The 24,437-nt window shown below is 37.3% G+C and overlaps 1 protein-coding gene across 3 annotated transcripts; it reads right to left on the reverse strand.

Annotated features, from left to right (window-relative positions):
• Positions 1–1,638: 1,638 nt before the first annotated feature.
• Positions 1,639–22,627, reverse strand: LOC148011661 (protein-tyrosine sulfotransferase-like). Of its 3 annotated transcripts, XM_087670711.1 has the most exons (12): positions 22,182–22,623; positions 20,708–20,891; positions 20,386–20,457; positions 10,299–10,575; positions 9,555–9,701; positions 4,939–5,043; positions 4,686–4,848; positions 4,128–4,231; positions 3,968–4,009; positions 3,775–3,894; positions 2,277–2,402; positions 1,639–2,020 (listed from the first exon to the last, which is right to left on the reverse strand). In XM_087670711.1, the coding sequence occupies exons 1-12, from the start codon at positions 22,249–22,251 to the stop codon at positions 1,808–1,810; spliced, it is 1,623 nt and encodes a 540-aa protein (XP_087526837.1). In that variant the 5' UTR covers positions 22,252–22,623; the 3' UTR covers positions 1,639–1,807. The 3 variants fall into 3 exon arrangements, with proteins under 3 accessions (XP_087526837.1, XP_087526838.1, XP_087526839.1); XM_087670712.1 differs by lacking the exon at positions 9,555–9,701 and having other exon boundaries at positions 22,182–22,627; XM_087670713.1 differs by lacking the exons at positions 20,386–20,457; positions 20,708–20,891; positions 22,182–22,623 and adding an exon at positions 10,735–10,766.
• Between the last annotated feature and the right edge of the window lie 1,810 nt (positions 22,628–24,437).

A 24,437-nucleotide genomic window follows, 5' to 3' on the forward strand; every position in this document is an offset into this window, starting at 1 on the left:
CAATCAACACTAACACCACTATGTATGATAATCTTAACACCATTAAAATCTTCCACTCAACAATAGATTTGGATATGCCTATTGTCAAGTTATGTACCAAATATTATCACAAAGTTTTGTAATTATTCAACAGTTTACCACATCAACAATGTGCATCTAAGCTTACAATGAGACCAAATACATGGAACAAGAATTGTGAATAGGGAGCATATAATGTTGAGAGAGATAGCTAAAGATGCAATAACAAAGTGAATTGTGTTGGAAATGAATAGCTCAGAATTACCTTGAACAATGTAGAGCATGGTGTGGACTAGTTTGTACTCTCTCAAAGGATGATACCTAAAAAGACAATGCAAATGAACCTCATGTCTTGATTGCTTGACATGGAGATGTGTGAGAGAGAGAATCACACACACGAGAAATGAAAGAATAATTATATATATATATATATATATATATATATATATATATATATATATATATATATATATATATATATATATATATATATATATATATATATATGTTAAGATTATCATACATAGTGGTGTTAGTGTTGATTGGGTCATAGGGCTTATGACTACTTGGATCTCAATAAAACATGTAGGATTTGGTGCTATTTTGGAGACCTATTGCAAAGGCTATGAGGCTTGTATGGCATGAGAGTAGCTTGCAGCTGGCATGTGTGATACTTCTTGTCATGCCTTCAGCTATAGAACCACATAGGCCAAAGCTATCTCAAGCTTCATGCACTTCGACCTATATTAATGTGTCATGCATTGACCCTTGCCTTGTAACATTTTCTAAACCACTAGTCTTAATGTAAGTGCATTTTAAAATTGCTCATTGTGGATACCTTCTCTAACTTTCTTCATAGTTGGACAAGTTGATTGCAACAAAGATGTTTGTTAATTGATAGGTTAGAATCTTTTCGATCATGTCAATATAGCTTGGCTTTAACTGTAACTACTTAAGCATGAAGTGGTGGATGAGTTAGGTGGTGATTAGTCCATCCTTGAGAGACTTGAAATAGTGAATGGGCTAGATATTTCCTTGACAAACTTGAAATAGTGAATGGCCTAGATATTTGAGTGTGCTTTAAAAGCAAGCATTAAAATAACTGCTGAACAACCATGTTGGTGCATAGCACTATCATGCAATCACAGGCTTTAAAATGCAGCTGGGCAATATAACCTAGAGTAATTGTTCCTAACATCACTTATAAAACAAGCTTCAAAGCAATTCCTATGTAGAATGATTATACTCTTTTATTGAAGCACCTATATAGACAAACCCACTATCTTTTTGAAAGACTTCGTGATGTGGGTAACCTATAACCTTTGTTTATTGATTGACTGTTATAGGTTTACTATCCATGCAACTTAGCTAAACCAACTTTAACTGGTGGACTCGTGGGATAGAGTGCAAGATGGGTGGGATTATACTTCGAAATTGCTTTATTTGGAGTATCCAAATGCTTCTCCTCCATTTCACTTATCTTTGTGTCTGCTCTTGCAAGAATGCACCGCGTCTCGAGAAGCGTCACAAAGGTGTATGTTCCATTAGCACAGTAAAATGTGTAGGAAAGCGAGGAACAGCCGATTGAGAGGCAACCAAGAAGCCGAAGATCAGTCACAGTTAGCATTTAATTTGAATCGAATTAATTTAGAATACAAAAAGGTTACGTTTTAAATGTGAATTGTCTGATCCTTTGCAAGAGGCAGGCAATTCACCTCTCAATCTCAGCTCCTAAATACACGGAGTGAGATTAGATGTTAGCAGTGGTGGCTTATTTTTTTAAGGGTCTTCAAATTCCCTTCCTCAATCCTCGAAGCTGTCCAGTTCTTGAGAGCTTCCCCTTGAAAACCAGGCGCAAGCAGACAGATAAAGCTGCTGCTGCAGCACTAATGGCAAATAGCATAAGAATCTCTGGTTCCCGAAATCCAAACCATGATGGGTGCTGCACGTAGAACATAGCATTCACCATCAAGTGCGAGAAAAACCTCTGTGGCATCTGCCCCTGCAGGCAACAATCACTATGACATCAGCAGAACATTCCATTGAGGCCGCTCTCTTTCTTGAAGACGTAACAACGATGGGTCTTAGACGTGAATAGATCGTTGCAGAAACCCAACCCAGGGATCCAACTCACGCAACGGCGATACTCAACGCACACTCGATCCAACTGGGTTACAACCCCATTGGCACAACGATGGATCTTTATCAAGAAATAACTGTTTACCATGTTTCTGCCTTAATTAGGAATTTTTACATACAGAGGATCTCAGATTGGCTGCCTCTTCCTGTGAGAACCGAAGCTGAGCATATCTGTGGAGTTCCATGTCTAGCCAATTTAGCTGTCGTATGGCTTCCAATGTTTCTTCTGCCACTTTGCCTCTGGCCTGCACACCAAAACCTCAAAAATGATTTCGTTGTCCTACTTTGGGTCAACAGCTTTACTCATACAATTTCAACAGAGTTTCTATCCATTATAACTTCACATGTTATAAGATTTATAAACAAAAGACTTCCTGCGTAATCTAGTTTCTCTGCAGGTCTCATGAGATATGAACAGAGACACAAGCATATCACCAGTACTCCTGACAGTTAACCAAGTTAAATTTTCTATTCCAGTCAGAAAACCAAACCCACAGTGTAACAATGATTGATTATGATGATTGTGGCCGGTGGCAACATCATAGTTGATCCAGAGGTGAATTTTTGGCATGTCTACATCTGTTTCCCTTTTCCATATGATAATCCGTAATTCATATTTCAAATTGTGAAAAGAAACTTGGAGGATTGTGGTATTGAAATTTATGACCAATTGAAGATTGATGGAAAAGAATATCATTTTCTTCTCTTAAAAGGCAGCCAATGCAGCAAAGATATTCAAATCCATGATGGAAAGATTTTAATGTTGCCTGTCAGATTAGAGCTCAAATCTCTATAATATTTTCATTGCTAGCACCAAGGCCGCAAAGACCAGGATCTGCAAGCCTTGGGTACAAATAGCCATACAGAAGATTAGCATAGCCTCGCTTCACTGCTGGTGTTTTTAACCACTAATGAGAAACACCCTATGAATCATAGAAGTCTCGTCTGTACAAAGTACCCTGTAGAACATTCAGCATTGCCTTGCTTTATTGCTTTTATGTTCCAACATTAATCAGAGCAAACACCTTACGGATCATAGAAGTCTGTCTGTGCATGTTACCTAGTGTGTCCAACTTTACGTGTTCAGAAAGTGATTCCACAAAAGACTAGAAATCATGTCTTGTTCTTTGTCAAACTCATGAAATAAGAAGGCTCGATACATTTATTTGCAAAGGAACCTAGTCATTTATCTATTTGTGTAGTGAAGACCTATCAATTTGAGCCTGAAATTTCTGATATTGTGCAGCCTCGTTATTTTCATAATATTGTGGTGAACAATTGACAACTGATCTTGAAGTTTCTGATATTCATATAGAGGATCATCAAAGCAGAATCCCTCAATTCAAAAGACTAATTCTCCAAAAAAACGTTGAACTACAGCAAATTGCAATTTCCCAAAATCTGTTAATAACTGAGTCCAAGCCCTTAGCACCTTACAGTACAAGTCTCTATGAATTAACGGTTAATTTTGAATTTAAATGAGACCAAGTCCACATTAGTATGGGCATTTACCACAGATGGGAAGAGGATTCTTATCATAAAAGCATCGTGCAATAGGCACAAATTGACCCCTTTACTAAAGATAAGTCTAAGGGTTGTAAAGCTTGAAGTCTAAACCTGTAAGGAATAGTTCATCGGAACAATGTGCTGCAGGGATTTTCCAACTCGTTGAAGTTGGCGATCATGTGTTTTACTTGCACATCTCTCATATAACTCTATCAGTCCATACACAGTTACCTGCAAATATGTACATTAGTGAAATAAACGAGGCAACTTCCCAGACAAAATGCTACTTAAAGATCCAACCTACATTCTTTGGACTGTTCCTCCTCAATCTTCTGAAAGGAGAACCCTGCACAAACATTGGCAATTACATCATACATTTCTCAAACAGGATCACCAAACATTGCAGGCTGCAGCAACAAAGTTAGTTACTAGATGCATAAGCAGACTAAAGGAGATGGAATTACTGTTCTATTATTGCCGTTTGCTATATGTTCTCTTGGGATTAACCTTGTTCTGTTAGGTGTATGTACATTTGATGAAATGTTTGCAGAGGTGCTGTCAATTGATCCTGCCAAAACATGATTTACTTAAAAGATTTATGATATAGCTTGTAACTACTGTATGCATTTGCAGATTTGCATGTCTGAGATTCTGAAGTATTTATGATACTGTGTTTTGAATATAACACAAATAATATGCAACAAAATCAAATCTAACAAAGCCTACAACACACCAACCTGGAACTGAGCATCTACAGCCTCCAGGAATACAAAACAAATCAATTGAATCCGATTTGAGGATATTGCATTAAAATATCACCTTCATAAGCATGCCTAACATTATGTACTAGGATCTACTATCAGTGTAAGATTTATGTATATGTACAACAAGATGAACCTACTGAATATAGCAACCCTCCTTGTAGTGGTAAAAATTCTATCTTGTCTTTAGTATTACAACAATATCCTTCCTTGCATGGTAATGAAGAAAAAGGACAGCTACAATACAATACTAGTCATTACCACGATGAATTGTCATTCCCATGTAACTGTGACCTTCCTCAGCCGAGGTGTTTGCAGGTTGTCCTAACGGAAGTACTTGTCCTCCAACCACATGTGAAAAGAGAGTGGCAGTCTCTTTATGTTTCTCTGTGAGGCCAACATATATCATCCTATCTAATCTCCGCTGTCACATTTAGCCACTCTCAGATTTTGCCCACAAAGAAAACCCAACTGGTAAGTTTTTTTTCCTTGCCATAGTTCTTTAAAAATGTACCTTGGCAACATTAAGAACATGGTGGCCAAGGTCTGGATAATCAAGCACGCACTTTCTGAAATCTCCAGCTTCTTTCATGAAGGAGTTGTTGGTGAGACCAGCTATCTGAACAAAATTTAGTCACAACAATAAATCAAAGATAAACATACGAAGATTCACTGTCCTACTGTAAAGCTCATCAAGATAAATACCTCCATTGAAATTTTTTAAGTTTCTACTTAACCAAGCTAGAATCCTGATGGCATAGTGGTAAGCTTTTGGTGCAATTATGTTGGAGTTGAATATTTTGGTGATGCACAGACTTGGGTAACTGTATCTTGATCTAGGGACAAAGAGCCATGACTGACTGAAATTTACATCAGTTATACAAAAGAATGTAAATAGATTGAATGCACTTTATATGAAGACTAAGTATTTGTGAGAAGAAACCTATGCTAATGGCTGAACATTTGGACACATACACGATCTGCTATGGTTGAACCTTAGCTGGTCTCTTGTTTCACAGAATCACAGGACCAAAACAACCCAGTTGAAGTCTATGGAGTCATAAACTCATTGCCTCTTTGATGGACTGGATGGTTCAGCCATGGTCAATCAAATTACTAGAGGCAAATTCATCCGTCATGAGAACCATGATGCAAAAATTTAATGGAGATTCAAAGTATCCACACATACATGGCTACATGAGACTCCTCACTTGAAGAGGCTCAATAAATCCTTGCAAAAGATCTGAAAATAAATCAATGCCACACTTCAAACACAAGGCCAAGCAAGGTTGAGGCACCAAAAGTTAGCAGTCCATTTGGAAGATATTAAAACGAAGGAATCTCGAAGTTGAGTGATTATTGTTAAGCTACAAGAAATCATGCCTCAAATTAATTCTCAAACCATGGCCTGGTCAAATTAATTCTCAAACACGGACGTCGGATCAGAGGCATGGTCATTTATCACAATGTAAGTCAATTAAGTCACAACTACACGCCCAAGACCTTGAGAAATCAGAGGGTGTCAAAGACAAAAGTTGTAATAAGTTATAACAGATAGGTACTAGGTAGTGCCTCTAGTGCCAATTTAGGCCTAGGGTGTTTATTTGACCAATATGTCTCGATAGTGGTGACACTAGTAAAGGCATTAATTAATCAATTAATGCTAGTTCAAGGGTTGGTTAATGCATAGGACCACTTGGGAATCAAAATGGCCCAACCAATTTAATTGTGGATGGACAAATTAAAATTTTTGGGCCAAAAGAAGGGCAGAAATTATTTTTAGAATCATTAATTCTGAAAATCAAATAGACTGCCACTTGCCAAAACTTGCATGGATTGTTGGGGGGGCTAGCCGAGCCTCATTCTGGCATTGTGGAGGTTGGGAGAGGAGAAGAGAGAGCTGTTGCTGCAATTTTCCAACCATTGGTGATCAACCCAACCATTGGAGACTAGCAAAGAGCTGCTGCCAACAGCTGAGCAGGCAAGAGGCTATTGGAGGCAAGGGACAGTCCCTATAGGCTGTCTACAAGTAGGCAATAGCAATTTTGGGGCCCAAGGGAGCAGGTGACTGCATGTGGTGGCTCCTTTTGATGGTGGGCTGCAGTCATTCAGCCATTTCCAGCAGGACAGCAGCAAATTTGAGCACTTCCTCACAATAAAAATCAGAAATTTCTCTCTCCCCATCTTTCTCTCTCATCTAAAATCATTCCCTCAGTCATTTACAGCAGATCTCAGCCATAGAAGGTGGACAATAGAGCATTTGCTGCTGTACCCCCTAATTTACAAACAAAATTTAGTGTTTAGCAACCATGGCAAAAAATCGAAAGCTTAGTACTTGAAATTAGCAACTAGAATTCGAGGAATTGCTAGAGATTTCAAGAAGCCAACAATCCCAACTGGATTTGGGATTAGATTTGACTAGCCAAGGGTTGAAGGCCAATCCCTAGGTGAATCAAGGGGCAAACTGATAAGAACACTTGTTGGTCATTTTGGACAACAAGCCTTCTTATGATTGAAGGAGATTGGAGCCAAATCTTGATATACTTTATCCAACTATTAATAGAAGCTAAAGAAATACCACAAGGGATACCAAATTTGAGGCCAATCGAAAGTCTACTCTCCAAGATTTATCAATAACATTTGTATTTCATTTTATGTGATTTTTATGTTTGCTGTAGGTCATCTAGCACCCATTCCCAAAAGGATTGGCTGGTTTTATGGTTCCATTGCCAAGATACCATCAACTCCCTTGATTTGGTGGGCCGTGACAATAGAGCATTACAACAAGAATGTCTTCATATAGTGAGATGGGATCAAGCTGTGATTATGCCTCTCAATCTGAAAATTCACAAAATGTAGGGGAAATGCAATGCCTAATAATTAGCAAGCCATTTTGTATGTCAATCATCTCTCAGTTGTGCGCTTTGTCAGAGACACTGGAGCTCTAACGGTTCTAAAGCATTCACTTTGTCTGCATTACTTTTTCAACGAGTGGCAAGGGTGTTGACATTGTCCAATGGGTAGTTTCCAGATTTTCCAATGGGCAATCAGCTTGGATATTTGCAATTTGAGCATGGCGGCCTGTTCCCAGTTTGCATCAGCATTTTCATGATTCAAGCAAGCTAGTCAACCAGTTTATGACTAGCAAATTACATTATCTTATTCCTCCAACAGCTGGTCAGTCACTTTTGGCCATTTTTTATTATTTATAGTTGTCTCTCAATTTGGGGCTGATCATCTCTAGTTTCTGCAAGTTGCATAATCCAACAACGGACTCCCATCTCCATCTCTGCTATTGCCATCATCATCAAGCTAATCCAATACCCTCATTGATGCCTTGGGCTGCATGTAAGGACTGATCAATCCATCTTCAAATTCAATGCAGATTTCTCTTCTCTTCTTGCTGTCTTTCTCTTCTCTTTTCAAACTATATTCTTGCTCCTCTTATGTTGTGTGATCTCACATAGTATCATTGCCTAAGTGAGGATACAAAGGTCCAACCAAAGGAGACCACAATGCTGCTGAAAACGCAAGTTTTCAACCTGCTGTCTATTGCAAAAAACACAGATTTTCTGCATTGCTCGGGTGCTTTCGACAAAGGCAAGACATCTACCGCTGTTCTTTTGCAAGTGTAACTGATTATTCTTTGCATTCGGGCTCTTCTACAGCAAAACGCAGCACATTTAATGTGTTTGCGGGTCTATGTAGATAGAATACCACTGGTTCAATGTGTTTGATGACTCGGATGAGGAGTCTCTTCATACTCCCTTTGATAGGCATCAAAAGATCATTGTAAAATCAAAGGCCAGAACCCCGTTCGAAATGGGCATTGTCATCTAACAAGTCTCAAAGACCGGAGCAGCCCTCCCCTTCCCCTCTCTCCATGTCTCCCATATGGCCCATACTTCTGGCCCTAGGATGCCCATGATGGCACCTTCTGTTCAAGTACCCATTCTTCCTTCCCTACCAAAAGATCAGTAGGATGGATCTAATTACTCCCTTTGGTCCTACAAAGTGAAGTGTATCCTTGATACATTTGATATTTGGGCTTTTGTTACTAACCCATTCCTTGTCCTGTGGAGGACCCCACAATTGGTTCGACCATGGATCGTACAACCCTTTGGGATCATCTTGATTCTCAACTCTCAAGCCTGGTCCTTTCTCTTTATAAGCCTACTAGATTCTATCCTTGCTCATTTACACAAGTTACGGACAATGGCACAAATGTGTACAAAGCTTCCTTTCCTCTACCATCGAAAACTTTTGCCCATCATATCACCTTGGAGAAGAAGCTTCATTGCTTTTGGTTGATGACTCTCCTTCTATGAAGGATCACATCAACAAAATGGATGATATGAGGGATGAGTTCCCTTGGTCAGACAATATCTTCAAAGTATATGGCAATGGCTCTCCTTACCCAACTACCATCTCCTAAGTATGATGTTTCCTACACCAACGTTCATCTGGAACATTTCCTATTCTGGAAACGCATTTTTTGTCCCTATGTATTTCAAAACGTTGTTCCAACATTCTAAGGTTCCATTCTATTCATTCAATATTGCTATGCTTAGAGCTTATTTCCAATTTTTATCATGATTAGTCCACTATGGGCTGCTATCCTATTGGGTTTAAAAGGAATGGTTTGGGCCATCCAACTTAATTTAGCTAGCATCAAACCTAGCAAATCTCATAGGCTCAATAGCCAGCCAACTATCACGTAGCCACACAACCTTGGCGCATCACAATCACCTGCCTCATAGTGGATCTATAGTAATGGGAGCCAATCTCCATATATGATCCTTCAGCTTGCCAAGTCTCCAATGTCGCTTCATATATGTTTTCATGTGCCTAGGTGAAACAAATTCCCCCAACAAGATTTATAAGAATCAGCACAATCGCAAGCATTGATGCAAATTGTAAGACAATTACAATTCACAAGATAGAGACAAAGATTTAAAAGCTCCTACACGTGACACATTTACACTATAGAATGCTATTGAATTTTCTACTTGTGTTTCTAAGCCATAAGTTATCAAGCCCTGATGATTAGGAGACTGTAGTAATATTAAGATCTATGTCCCAACTTTGCATAACATTTCTATGTTTAAACATAAGAGCTAACATTATTACCTGGTATGTGGCACCATTGTGTAAAAGATCCACAGCAATTGGATGATAGATAAACTCATGCAATGGCATCATATATGTGCTAGCATTATAGTGAAGAAAATCTGCTGATGGAGCAATTTCCTCTCCTTCTTGTTCACGAGCTTCTTTCTACACACACCAACGACTAGAAGTTTAACACCGACGATGTCAATCATGTGGAGGGTCTACTTCTACATGAAACTTTTTGAAAACACCAATGACTAGAAGTTTAACACCTAAAACAATGCAAACAGGCTCAGCTGGCTCCATGACTCGAACTACACATCAAAATAAAGGCAACAGAGGTGTTGTGGGATCAATCTATATGCAAATGGACAATGTCTTGAACTACGCATCAATCTACACACACAAGGACCTGAATTGCACATCGACCTATACAAAAATGGACAAAAGCAATGACTTGAACTACACATTGATCTATACAAGAATGGAAAAAACCAATGAACCTAGGAATTGTACCAAAAGACATGCTAGGATCCAAGAAATGCGGACGTTCACAAGTGTGTGTTGTATGCATTTGTGTGCATGGATGATCCTACCTGCATGTTGCTACTTCAAACATTTGGTATTCTTGTTTTCCTTAGCACAATTGTGACAACCAAACCCTACATACAAACTGAAACTAAAACTGGATTGAGGGACCCTTGAGTTCACAACTGAGCTAGGTGATGATAACTTGATACAGAAGACGGAGTGAATACTCACTCGGTAGTAGAGGTCTTCTTGCATCCATGGGACAAGAAACCGCCATGGCCAAATGTTGAGCACATTGGAGCGCAATAAACTCTCTTTGGTGAGGGTGGGCTTACGGGTCTTGTTAACCCTGTTCAGAACCCAGGAACCAGTGGTGATGCTGAAGTCGTATGCGCTGAATATTCTGTCCACAGGGTCTCGGATGTTGGTGATGATGGAGGTCGACTCCACAGGAAGCTGAGACACCACACTGTAATCGTCATGGCTCACTAGCAACCTGCAAGGCCTGCTGCTCTTCCACAAGAAAACACTGCCAGTTCGCTAATGCCTCGAAATAAAAACTGAAATTTGCATTTTTCCTTGAAACTTCCAAAAAACTGAAATTTGTGTTTGTTTTTCGAAACACATAATTGAAAATGCATTTTCAGATCTTTTTAAAAAAGCATACCAAAAGACAAAGCCCATCTTTGGGGCATGATCTAACTTCAAACCCCTCCCATGAGGCTATGATTGTCCATTACCTATCATCTTCAAGCTTCAGACCACTCCCGCGAGGCTCCATTACTAAGGAGGACAGACTTAGCAACGTCAATGTTCTGAGGGAGAACCCCAAATCTAAGGGACGCATGCCAAAATAGCCATAAGAGGAGGGATTAGGATCTCTTTAAAGGGTTGTGATAGGGTAGAATGGGATTTTATGTGCAATCCCATGCATACATGTGTTTCAGACAAAGAATCCTCAAACCCCCCCCCCCCCTGGTTGTGATTGTTTCGTATTGCAATAAAGCTACAACTTGATTTGGGACTTCCAAGCGAGGACTTGGATAAGCTTCTTGATTATCTTAATATACTCTTTAATCCTTTCCAAAACAAACATATTAGAAAATGCATTTCCAATTTTCAACAACATTGTAATGTTTCAAAGCATGATTTAAAATACAGCATTTTCAACCATTTGTGCCTTGTCCAATCTCAATTCTACAATCATATCTTCAAGATTTGTAGAAAAGGGATGCTATGCTCGAAAGACATGCAGGAAGACTTTTGACTCAAAGGATTTTATTACCCTGCATGCTCAATTTAATCTTAAAAGCTCAGAGGTTTTGCTTATCGAAAAAGGAATTAAATATTGGGATTATAACCTTAATAAAAACACGCAATCCAAAGGTCACTTTGCTGTTAGAACTTTCTAGTAGCATGAGAACAAACCTATGCTCCTCACCCCTCATCCCAAGGGCAACATGAGTAAGGTTTGGTTAATAAGTTTCACAAAAGATGATATCTAAATCAAAACTCCTCTCAATGGTTTTACAAGTTTATAATATTCGAAAAAATTGTACCCCTACAAAATTCATAGGTCTCTATTGCATATCAACACGAGGCTCTATGGACCAAAAGAAGAGTTTTTAGGATAGGAATACACAATGAGATCTACCCTAGATGCAACAAAGATGTGGAGATTATCCCCCATATTTACCTCAACCACATCAAGGACCATAATGCCTCGAAATTCTTGCAAAATTATATCAAACATTTTCAACATAATATGCTAAGTCAAAAGGAGATCATTTTAGAGGAAGCCAATGGGAGCCTACAATTTGGATAGGCCAAGATCCTTTATCTCCAACACATTTGGATTTGCCATGATGATAAAGTTTTCAATAAAGTTTTCAATAATATAGATTAACTACTTACATGATATAAAACCAGCTATTCTTTCATGTGCATTGTGGACTCCTATAAGAAAGAGCTACAATCAAGGATTAAAAATAAATCTCAAACGTTAAGCAAGCAAGATAACAAGTTAGATATACTACACTAAGAGTTCCTCTATGATGGCTTAGAAGTGGTAAACTTCTTAAACTTTCTTAAGGACAACCTTCTTCTAGTTTAAGCAAGACATTTATAGCTACCAATTATAATTAAACATTAAGGACTAGTGTTATAAGGTTTTTGCAAGTTTATTTATAACTTTTTCATTCAACTCAAAATTTTGATTTTTTCTTTTTTGTCGCAAAGAGTGTTTTTCATGAACATAAGGCCATAGTGAATATGTTGTTAACTAATTCGAGATTTGTAAAAAATAATAATGGCAAAAAATAGCAATTGCAAGAATCCTAAGGTGTGAAGGAAAGCTACCAAGGGCATTAGGAGTTACTAGAAGTATCAATTTCACAAGTTGCTAAAAACAAAAGCATGCATAAATAGTAACTACGAAAAATAGTAAGTGAAATCGATAGTTGGAAGTAGCAAAAAAAGAGACTAAGGTGAGGCCTAGAAAAATAGCATTGTAATTTTTGCAATTTCATCTCTTAAATCTGCATCTATATTCATTTTCCAATGTTAGAGTGAGTTGCAAAAAAATTGTAGCACACAAAGAATACTCATTATAAAAAATCCAAGCATCTAGCTCATTCGCGTGCAATTCATGTGTACCTATGTGTACAACAAAAATGTCTAGCATGCCTACATGCACAAATTTTCTCAAAAGTTAAATAGGAAAATCTTGTGCACACATTTCAACATCCCGCGAGCAAGTTGTGAAGGTCTAGTCTAGAAGAATAAGCATTATAAGTGGACAAGAGGACTGCTCACAATTGGGAAAAGGGCGGTAGATCCACAATCCTAATAAAACCATAATGTATATAATGTGTAAAAATTAATGGAGATCTCGTTTTTATCCTTGCGTACTATGAGTCTCCATCTTCTTGTGTACATACTTTTATCCTCCATAGCTTGAGAGTGAGGGAGAGTGAGCTTAAAAGTGTGAGGTAGAGTGAGGGACAAGTGAGAGTGAAGGTTCTTCTGCATCCCTTGCTTCCATCTCTTCTTCCCCTCTTACTCCCATAGCTTGAGATTGTAAGAGCTTGAGTGAGAGGGATAGAGTGTGAAAGAGTGAGGCATTGATTGGGAAGAAACTCTACTCCATCCTCTTCTCCCCCTTCTTCTTCTATATCTTCTTCTCTTAGCTTAGAGCAATGACGACTTGTAGTTGGAAGAATGTGAAGCAATAGCTTGAAGGGCATCACTTGGATCATAGACCACTAACAAATCACTCTTGCTTTTTGGTCTACAACATGGGAGAGAGGTAAGTAGGTGAGTTTGTTAGAAACTCAAGAACTTTTTTACTTTCTTACTTTCATGGGGAGTGAGAAGAGAGCATATAGATTATCCAAAGCTAGAGTACTAGCTGGCTATGTGAGAGATAGATTGAGTTGTTGGAAGGCTTGAACTCCCATTCTCAAGTGTAAGCAAGATAGATGTACATTGGAATTTTTGTTAGGAGAGAAAATGGACAATTACAAAAATCATTTTAATGGTTTATTTTCTTAAAGCAAGGCAACTTAATTGCAAGGACCTACCAAAGTAAGCATGATCCTAGAATATATTCATGCTTTAATTACTATCAACAAAAAGGTGAAAGAGGAGGATGATAAATAGACCAGCAATCTCTAAAAAATTAAGTTCTCTTGTTGATGAAAATATTGGTGGAACTTATATCAAGCATCAATGCAAACAATCAATGTAGGATACAGAGAAATAAGTAAAGAGCAAAGGTCAGATAGCTTAGAGCTTTAGCTCAACTTAGTGTGTGGGTTGAGTGATTCTATCTCAACCTAATCATCGTTTAATTAGGATTACTTGCTTTGCATTGAAGACTCCTCTTTCTTCATGACTCATGGAATCTGGTGAAAGAAAAAGACAAAAGACCTAAAGTTGATGGTGAAACCTAAAGAAAAGGGGATAGAAAGGCCATGCTTGGTGTTCACTTGAAAAGGCAAAACTTGAAGGATGAATTTCTTGGTCAACTAATTCATGTGAGAACTCCCAAGGAAGCATGGGAGAAGTTGAATAACTTGTTTGAAGCTAGAAGCACATCAAAGGATTTAACAAATAGAAATGGGATTAGAATTAGCCATTGTAGCAAAGGAGAAAGTGCCATGTGATATATTTTCAAGATCAAAGAGCTCTATTATAAGCTAATGGCTATTTGAGATAAGATCTTAGATAATGAGATCACCATGGTAGTGATCACAGATGGAATAGATGAAGAATAAGACAAACTTATGCAAGGGCTAATTATCCAAAAGTAAAAGTCTTCAAATGAACTTCAACAGAATTTCCATGATGAGGATCGAATAAGAGAAGCCGTCAAGGGTAAAACATAAAGAAGTGAAGGTTCTCATGATGCATCCCTCCTTCAATAAAGAGGGAGAGGAAGGTCAAATGCAACATAGAGAATACTTCAACTCTCTATCTATAAACATTGGTCCAATGGTGTGCACTACTAATAGTACTCCAAATGTAACTATAGGAAAAGGGTGTATCCACATGATGATTAAGGGCAAGATGGCTGAGATGAATGATGTCTAACTTGTTCCTTCTATAAAAAGAACTTGTTATTAGTTGGTGCTATGGTTGAAAGAGATTACAAACTTAAATTTGAAGGCAATAGATGTATCATAAAGGATAGGATTAGAGACCATAAGGTGATTGTGAAATGAACCAAGCATAGAAGTCCATTTGAATTGGATAATTACATTCCTAACTCAAATGCAATGAACATAGAAGATAAAAGGATGAGTTCCACAAAACTACAATACAAAAGATATGATCATTTGAACATCAAAAGTTTGTTGACATTGAGATCTAAATGGCAATAGGAATTCTAACCCTACATGATCATCTTTGTGTATGTGAAGCTTGCTACTATGGCAAGCAAGCAAAATAAATATTCAATAGAAGCTCCACCAAGAACTTTTAGAGTCCTACATATCATTCATACTTATGTATAGGGTCCTTCTCAAACCCCTTCATTGAATGGTTCAATCTATTTTATTACATTCATTGATGACTACTCAAGATATACTTGGGTATAATTCATCAAACAAAAATCTAAAGTGCTCTACTTTCTTGGAATTCAAAGTCTGGGCTAAGAATGAAATAGGGAGAATAATCAAAATTCTTATATCTAATAGAGGTGGTGAGTATATTTCGAATAAGTTTGATCGTTTCTTGTTGGAAAATAAAATCAAAAGACAACTCATTTGTTGTGGAACACATTAGCAAGATGGTGTTACTAAGAGAAAGAATATGGTATTGGTAGATTCTACTAGATATGTGCTCAAAGAGACCTGAAGTTATCAATATAACTTGTTATCTAAAGAACAAGTCTTCCACTAAAGCCTTGAAAGGTCAACTTAAAGTGTTTGAGAGCTCTGCTTATGCTCATGTAGCTTATAGACATCAAAAGAAATTGGGTTCTAGATCTATTAAATGTATCCTCATGGATTACAATAATGTCAATAGAGCATATTGGTTGTGTAATACATGGATTCTAAATCTATTAAATGTGTCCTCATAGAGTACAAATAATATTAGCAAAACATATCGGTGTGCCTATGATAACTACCCATATGGAACAAATACAAGAAGGAGTTCAGACAATGATGGAGATGAGGATATCATTGAAGAAGAGAAAATGGCTACTCTTAGGAGATCTGAAAGACAAAGAAAAGCACCTCAAAATCTATATGTATCAAAGAACCGATAACTCAACCTCTCAAATTGAATAATCTAGCTTTGCATCACGTAACAAATACAATGCAACAAGATAAGCCTACTTTGTATGAAGATGCATGTCGAAAATATGAAGAGAAGAAGGCTATGGATGAGGAAATGCGTGCTTTACATAGAAGTAAGACTTGTAATTTGGGGAGAAGGCTATGGATGATGAAATTCAAGCTTCAAAAGACTTGGGATTTGTGTGAACTTCCCAAAGGGAAGAAAGCAATGGGTCTATAGAATCAAGTATACCAAAGAGACAAGATCAAAAGGCACAAAAGCTTGGTTGGTTACAAAAGGCTCCTCTAAAAGCCATGGGGTAGATTATGACAAAACATATGCTCCAAAATGAATTTAGTGGGACTTATCATTCTTCATGCTACCATAAATAAATGGAATATATACCAAATGGAGGTACATAATGCCTTCTTGATGGACAATAGAAAAAGAGATATAAAAAAGCAAGGAAACAACCTATTTTGCAAGTTTTTTTGCAATGCAATTGAAAGCCATCGAGGGCCACCTTCAAGAAAGAGATTCTCATAGCCTTGCATGGCTATGTTTTGTCCAACAAAGTCTATAATGTTTTTAATAAAGCTATGTCCAAGGCTTAAGACCTATTTTGCAAGTTAAAGAAAAGTTTGTATAGGCTAAAACAAGCCCCTAGATCATGATATGCAAGCATTGATCATCACTTTATAGTTAGAGGTTTCGGCAAGAGTAATGTAGACAATGCAGTCTACTACAAGTATGCAAAGGTGGCATTGTGTTGGTGCTTTTATATGTGAATGATTTGCTTATTACAAGAAGCAACGAAAGCATAATTGTTGAAGTCGGTTTTTCTTACCATTTGACACGAAAGATTTGGAAATTTTGCATTATTTTCTTGGCATTGACGTTTACAAGCATAAATAATTGACATTTATATCCCCAAAAAATAGCATTGTTAAAATTTAGATAGATTTATGGTGCCCAATCATTACCTTGTCAAAACTTCCATGGAATCCAATATGGAGCTCTCAATGGATGAAAACAAAATTAAAATTTTGATGCTTCAAAGTATTTTATTGGTATGCTGATTTATTTGACTATAACAAGCTAGATATGCATTAAGTAGTAGATAGCTTAGCTTAGTTTATGCAAGTCTTAAAATGTCTCAATTGTGGTGGAGTCAAAAGAGTGCTCACATACTTGAATCGTAGGCATTGGGGAATTGAATATGTTAGATATAGTACGTCTTTACAGGGGTTTCTAGATTTTGATTATGTTTCAAAATTGAATGATTATAATTCTATTATGATTATAATTTCCTCTTAATGGAGCTATTTTCTAGACTTCTAAGGAGCAAACTATTGTTATTCAACAAAGGCTAAATAAAAAGCCCTTGTAACTTCAGCTCATGAAGCAATTTGGTTGAACAAATTTGTTTTGAGATTAGATTTTGTGATGATTCCATAGGTATCCCTATCTCATTTGATAATACTTTAGTAGAGGCTCTTGCGAGGAATCCAATTAATCATCAAAGGACAATGCATATTACTATTATAGAGCATTTCATCTGTGAGAAAATACATTATGGAGAAATTATATTGCAACATTGCAATAGAAAGGAGAATGTAGTTGAAGTCTTCATAAAGAATTAGCTTTAGATTTTTTCATAAAATAGAGAGGCCTTCTTAGAATGAAGGGGCCTCCCCTTAGGAGTAAGGAAAGGTTCCTTGGCTTATTTCCTATCAGAAATAGAAGGACATCAATTTTCAATTCACTTTTGTAACATGCATATGATGTTGACCTTGAGGAAAGTTGTTAAAGATTGCAAGCTCACATCATCCTTATAACTTATGAATAATATTAAAGGTCAATAAAGATCACATGTATTGAATGCAAAATTCAGTAAATGCAATATTAAATGCCAATAAACATCACATGTATTGAATGCAAAATTCAAAAATGAGCATTAGTCAACTTGGAAAAGTGCTCCTATAGTGGCATAGAAAATTTAGGTAGCTACCTTTTTAGAATACGATCTTGTAGATTTGATACCCCAAGCATTAAGATTCTTTGATGTTAAAAGAGAAAATTATCTTCTCAATGCAAACTACAACTTGACTATTGTGATCTTTGTAATTTGACTTAGATATCTTAATATTCATTTTGCATTATGACTAGCAGAATATTGTAGGGAATCTAGACAACATCTACTTAGAGTCATTAGAGTACTTCCATCAAAGCTTACAACCATTGGATGAGAATGGAACCTTCTATAAAAATGTTCTACACATCAAGGTTTACCATCCTAACAAAGGGATCAATGAGATCAACTTTAATGTAGCACCAACAATGCAATCTTGAAAGCATGATTTACTACACTATACCATTGGACGTAGGCAACTTTATAGTATCAGGGAATCATTATTGTAAATAAACAATATAGAATTGAAAGAAATATCTCAACATATGATTATGGGTTTGATTCTATTTGTTATACCAATTAAGTTTTGAATTAGTATTTAATTGCCATCTCAACTTGTTCCCTTCATAAAGTAAGGTAATGTAGCCAGTGTTTGATGGTTGTTAACAACGAGGGATAGGTAAAGACATTTGCAACTAGCACTTGCACAACCAAGAGAGGCGAGTTTTCTTCAAAGGTTTAATATCAATATAATTAAACAAGGGACATGTCATGAAGTCATGAGATAAGGAAGCACAACAAGGTTGAGTGTAAAGCCAAGCCTAAGGCCAAGTGGCATGTTGATTCCTCTTCTTTAAAAGATAATACCTCAAAACCTTTTACAACAATGGCAATGTATGTCAATTAGACCCCATTGACCATGGTTGGGTCTTCTAATATTGGTGTTGGCTCCCAAGTTCCTTATAGAGGGGGAATGTGGGAGGATCGAAGGGTTTCACTCCTCACTTAGCATTGTTACTTGCAAGTAAGGTTGAGAAGAAAGCATAATGGTTTGTTTGTTGGAGGTTCAAGGCAAGTGACCCACCAAAGGCTTTTCCCTTATCGTCATGATTGTAACTTGGGAGATAGTGTGAAGGTGCAAAGCAAAATCTAGAGTAAATGAAGTTGTTGATGCCTTCACTGCTCACCATAGTGGCGTGATGATGGTCTCTTAGAAGCAAGGACCTTCATGGAATCTATATTTGTGAGCCAATGCAAAGTCTATTGGAGGTTGGAGTATCCTAACCTTTTCTTAGGTTCAGGGGCCACTTTAGTTGGTGATCCCTGTATTATTGATTTTGGGTGCTTAGTTACTTTTAGAGCCTTGGTCTAAATTCTCGAACTATTTGCCTATATATGGAAAGATGCCCTTTCATCTTTCATATCATCTAGTGCATGTTTGTTGTCGCTCTATTTGGCTCTTGTGCTATTGTGGTTTTCACAATAAAATATGATTAATGTACTACTAAACCTTTTAAATATATGGCTTTATACTTATGTCGGAGTAAGTTGGTTGTAGTGATTGAACATAAGGCTTCACTTGAGAAAACAAATGCAAATGCATTTATTTTCGGAAACTGTTCAAATAAAGGTGACCTAAATTGCATGGCTTATTTGCAATTATCTGAATGCTCTAGATAATGACATGCTTTCAATCATTACTAATAGCAAGTTTGATCATAAGACCCTTTGATGGAATATCAATATTGGACATTTATTTCATTGTGAGAAAGTTATTGTGTTTAGGAGAAATTTATTATTTGTGCTAGTAGGCCCTAGTATTATTTGCACAATAGATTTTGTTAAGCATAATGATACATCTATTGCTAATTATAGGGTCAAGTTTATTTAGTTTTAATGACAATAATGGTAAGGACTAGGATTATAAATATGTCACTAAGGATTATTGGTAGCAAGTTTTTTGTGTAGTGTGAATGTACAAACTTCTATTGTTTTATGTCTTACTATGAGTCTACAAACTTCTATTATCTTATGTCACAGTCACTTTGAGCAATTGCTTTCTACGAATGTCATTCTATAGAGTTCCATTGACTTAAGTCATGCTCGAATTGAGAAGTTGTTTGTGTCAGGAACTAACCACAAGGGTGAATAGTTGTGATCTTTCTCCTCAACACACACACACACACACACACACACACACACACACACACACACACACACACACACACACACACACACACACACACACACACACACACACACACACACACACACACACACACACACACACACACACACACACACACACACACACACACACACACACACACACACACACACACACACACACACACACACACACACACACACACACACACACACACACACACACACACACACACACACACACACACACACACACACACACACACACACACACACACATTTTTTACTTGTGTACACATGTATGTGTGTATGCATGCATGCACGCACGTGCACACACACATTAAACACATTTTAACATAGTACAAAAACATCATTATACATCATCATCTGCAATAGTTTATGTGAAAGATTATTGTAAACTTCACAATTTGAAATGTGATGGAAAGTTGAGAATACCTAGAGTTATATCTGAGTCGATCATAAGATGATTGACATTGTTGATTAGGAGGGAAGAGGTGCCGCAACATGCTGAAAGAAATAAAAGCACTTAGTGACACATAATAGTAATAATCATAATATAATAACATTGTGTCTTGCTACCAAATCATGAAGTTGCAAATTGTTTTGACATAGTCTTCACAAATGATTTTGCATCTTACTTTTTGGAGCTCACTCTCTTGTATGAAAACGAAACGGTTCCAAAAGTGGAGATTACATTTAACTTGAAATGGACCAAATTTATATAAGTTCACCATTAAAGTAATGTACAAGAAAATACCATTGGTGATATGTGCGACCTCCTGTACGAGGAATATGTAAGAAGTAGAGTAGGTGCTTGAGGTTCTCATCATCAGGAGGCAAATCCGCTAGTTCTTGTAGTGCCCCTACTGCCCATGCCCCTAAAGAGTTGTCGCATGTGTCATAATCCCAACTAGGGGTACTTGAAGCAAATATTCCCTTGGCTGAAGGTCTCATAAGATATCATATGTTAGGTAGGAAAACATTGGAAACCCCTCAAGTTTTTATTCAAAAAATTGTAAGTCTTATGATTTCTATGACTCACTAAATGTCAATGACCTACATGATTTTCAATTGGCAATTTTAAAAGCTTTCAAAGTTTTATGCATTCTCTCATGTGTATCTAAACTTGCAAGTTGACACTGATAAGACTTACTAAGTACATAAAGAAAGGTCAAAACTAGTGGGGGGTTCATTGATCAACATCAATTTTATGATTCAATATCTCTCTAAAAAGTTGTGTCGATATAATGTATGGACAAGGGTAAAACTAGTGACAATGGGATAAGTAGTAAGGAAGTAAATGACTAAAGTCAATTAGCAAGCACATCAATGACAAAGGTTAAATACATTTATATGATTAAAGCTCCTTAGCATGCATCTTCATGACAAACATACTCTAGTGACAATTTGATAAGTGGTAATAAATTAAATGCACAAAGTGACTTAGCATGCATGTGTGACAGAGGTAAAGCCAATGAGTGAATTTGATAAGTTGTACAAAATAAAGTTCCTTCCCAGACATATTTATAGTGATAACAAAGTAAATGACTAAAGAGACTTGGCAAGAACATACATGATAAGGGTCAAACTAGTGAAGCTTGATAAGTTATATATATAATTAGAGTTCCTTACCAAGTGTATTCATGAATCAAGATAAAGGTAAAAGCAATGTCAAATTGATAACTTGTTTAGCAATCATATTCATGACAGACATAAAACCAATGTCGAATTAAGGAGTGATATCTCATTTAGCAATCATATTCATGACAAATGTGGAACTCAACAATGTCCAATGAATTCATGACAAAGGTAAAACCAATGCTAAATTAGCTGATGACAATTGGATAAGTTGCGTATGATTGAAGTTCCTTAGCAATTATATTCATCACACAGGTAAAATCATTGCCAATTTGATAGAAGTGGTAAAAAATTGGAATGATAGAATTGTCCTGGAAAGCAAGTTCATGGCAAACACACGAAGCTGCAGACAAGTTCGAATCAGAACTCCGACATTTTGAAGCATGACAATATAATATATCATGAAGTTATGTGAGGGAGGGACCGTGCACGCAGCTAGGTGTGGTTGTTTGCTGGCTGAGGGAGGGTGGGGTCTGGCTACGTAGGTATTTGATCTCTGTCGAGGAGAAGCTGAAGCTCTCGTATGCGGAAAGAAATAACAATAATAATAATAATAACAAAAACAAAAACAAGAGAAAAAGAACACGAGTGACCTGAGTGATGGATGAGCTGGTGCAGGCCGATAATTAGTAGGAGGAGTGCGAGAGAACGGGCAAGCGGCATGATCGACGGCTGCGGGACGGAAAACGGCAGGAGCGATCTCTCGAGCTTGGGGCAGGACTATGGAGGGTAGGATAAGGAGTGAAGCATTGGGGGAGGGGGAGGTGGCGATACTAGTATTATGACTAGTGGTAGTAGTAGCAGTAGCAGTAGTAGTAGTAGTAGTAGTAGTACTGGTATTGGTAGTAGTAGTAGTAGCAGTAGTACTAGTAGTAGAGGAAGGAGGAGGAGGAGCAGGAGAAGGAGAAGGAGGAGAAGGAGAAGAAGGAGAAGGAGAGGAAATGGGTGCCCCCCTCCCTCTTGTCTGATCGTCATCGCCATCTCTTTGTCGTCCTGCGCCTCTCTCTCTCCTTGTTACCCATTATTCTTTCCATGCCGGCCTCCTGAGTCCTCATTTCTCCGCCCCCCCTTGCATTTGTCTCCATTTGGGTATCGCCCAATACCGTTGTCTCGCCGTTTTCTAACCTTATCATCGTGTCCTTTCCGACCCCCTAGCAATCAATTAGACGCAGCTGTATGCGTATTGCATTATTCGCGTTTATTTAACAACAATAACTCCTCATGACTCACCTACATGAGCTTTTTAATATATTTATTTATTATTCACATATTTTTAAAAAACTACTCAAGTCTCTCTCTCTCACACATAGTGGTTCAACGCTAATAATCAAGACTAGTCCTCAAATATTCACATTAGCAAATTGTCCTAACATTGACTTCCTTAAGATTTTCGAGTCCCATTTTTTGCAGTTTTCAAAGTTTTCGCTTTGCAATTTTTGTTTATGCAATTGTAACCCTTGCACTGAAATGTCTTCACCATTGAAATGCTCTTAAATGGAAAATCAATTCTTAACAGCATTACGTGCAAGGTCTTATTTTGTCTTCTTGTTCACCTCCTTTTTGAAAATACACATAACTCTTTGAAAAGCTGCTAGATTCCAAAACAAAGTAGCTTGATCAAATCAACTACGTAACCAAGGCTTTATCAAGCTAACTACATAATCAAGGCTTGGTCACCCTTGAGACAAGCCACATAGCTAACCAAAGAACTTTGTTCCTAAGGACTAGCGAACTTAGAAAATTTGGCATGAAGGAGTTAATCATTCTTAATGTTCCATAAAGTTTGAAAATGATTAGATAAACCAAGAGCAAATCCAAATTCAAATCATGTTGAGGAAAGGGACATCCTCCAATGATGTAAGTTTAAGAAAATGATTTCATCCAAATCATCAAAACTTCTCTTTGCACCGAGATCAATGTCAATAGATGCCCATTCTTTAGTTTCATGGGTAGAATCTCAAATCTTGAATCGAATATTCACTCATCTTCATAGAAAATGGTTAAAGTTTTACCATACTAGTTATAAATCATCCCTTAAGACACAAACATTGGGCATATGCCTTGCTTTAATATAGGCATCACATATCTCAACCTTCATAGATATACATTCTAGGGCAGCTATGTTAGGGTTAAACTCGCATCCCATAATTGGGGTCACACCTTTCACCCCCTAGTTTACACTATTCTCCCTTCATTTCGAATAAACCTTAGGCATTTAGGCCAACATGACAACCCTAACCAACCAATAAAACTACTAGGCCATTCATAAACTCTCAGTTACAATCCCTTAGGCTAGTTTTATTGGAACTTAGAATAGGAACTCACTCCTTTTAAGTCCACATAGCTATGTACTCTCAAGTTAAGCTACATACACATACAACTTACCTTTAGGTGCACACCTTATATCACTATTAGACACCCTTAGGGACTCCACCCATAGGCACATCCACACTAATCCTAGGTAGATCCATAGCATTTGCCAAATCTTTTGCATACTAGTATGCAATTTCACTTTATCTTAGGTACCCCAATTTTAGGACATTCGCATCTCACCATAGATAGGGTTTTTAAACACCCTAGGTACTCCTATGCCAACCACAATTCACACACTTGGAGCTTCTTTCATTACTCATCATAGGACATGCAAGGATTACTAACCATAGCCACAAGTACTGCCAACTTAGGTCATGCAACCATCTATTCACTTTAACCCATTACTTAAGCACACTTGGATGCACTAGAATAAGGCACATTTAGGTACAATTCACTCAAAGTTGTTTAATCCTTAGGATTGCCTTTTAGACTTAGCCTAGTAGATTCTCCTAGTTAGGCATGACTCACTTAAACAT

This window comes from Lygodium microphyllum, chromosome 28 (genome assembly GCF_053477565.2).
Source record: "Lygodium microphyllum isolate KBCC chromosome 28, Lygodium_microphyllum_v1.1.10, whole genome shotgun sequence".
NCBI classification, from domain to species: Eukaryota; Viridiplantae; Streptophyta; class Polypodiopsida; order Schizaeales; family Lygodiaceae; genus Lygodium; species Lygodium microphyllum.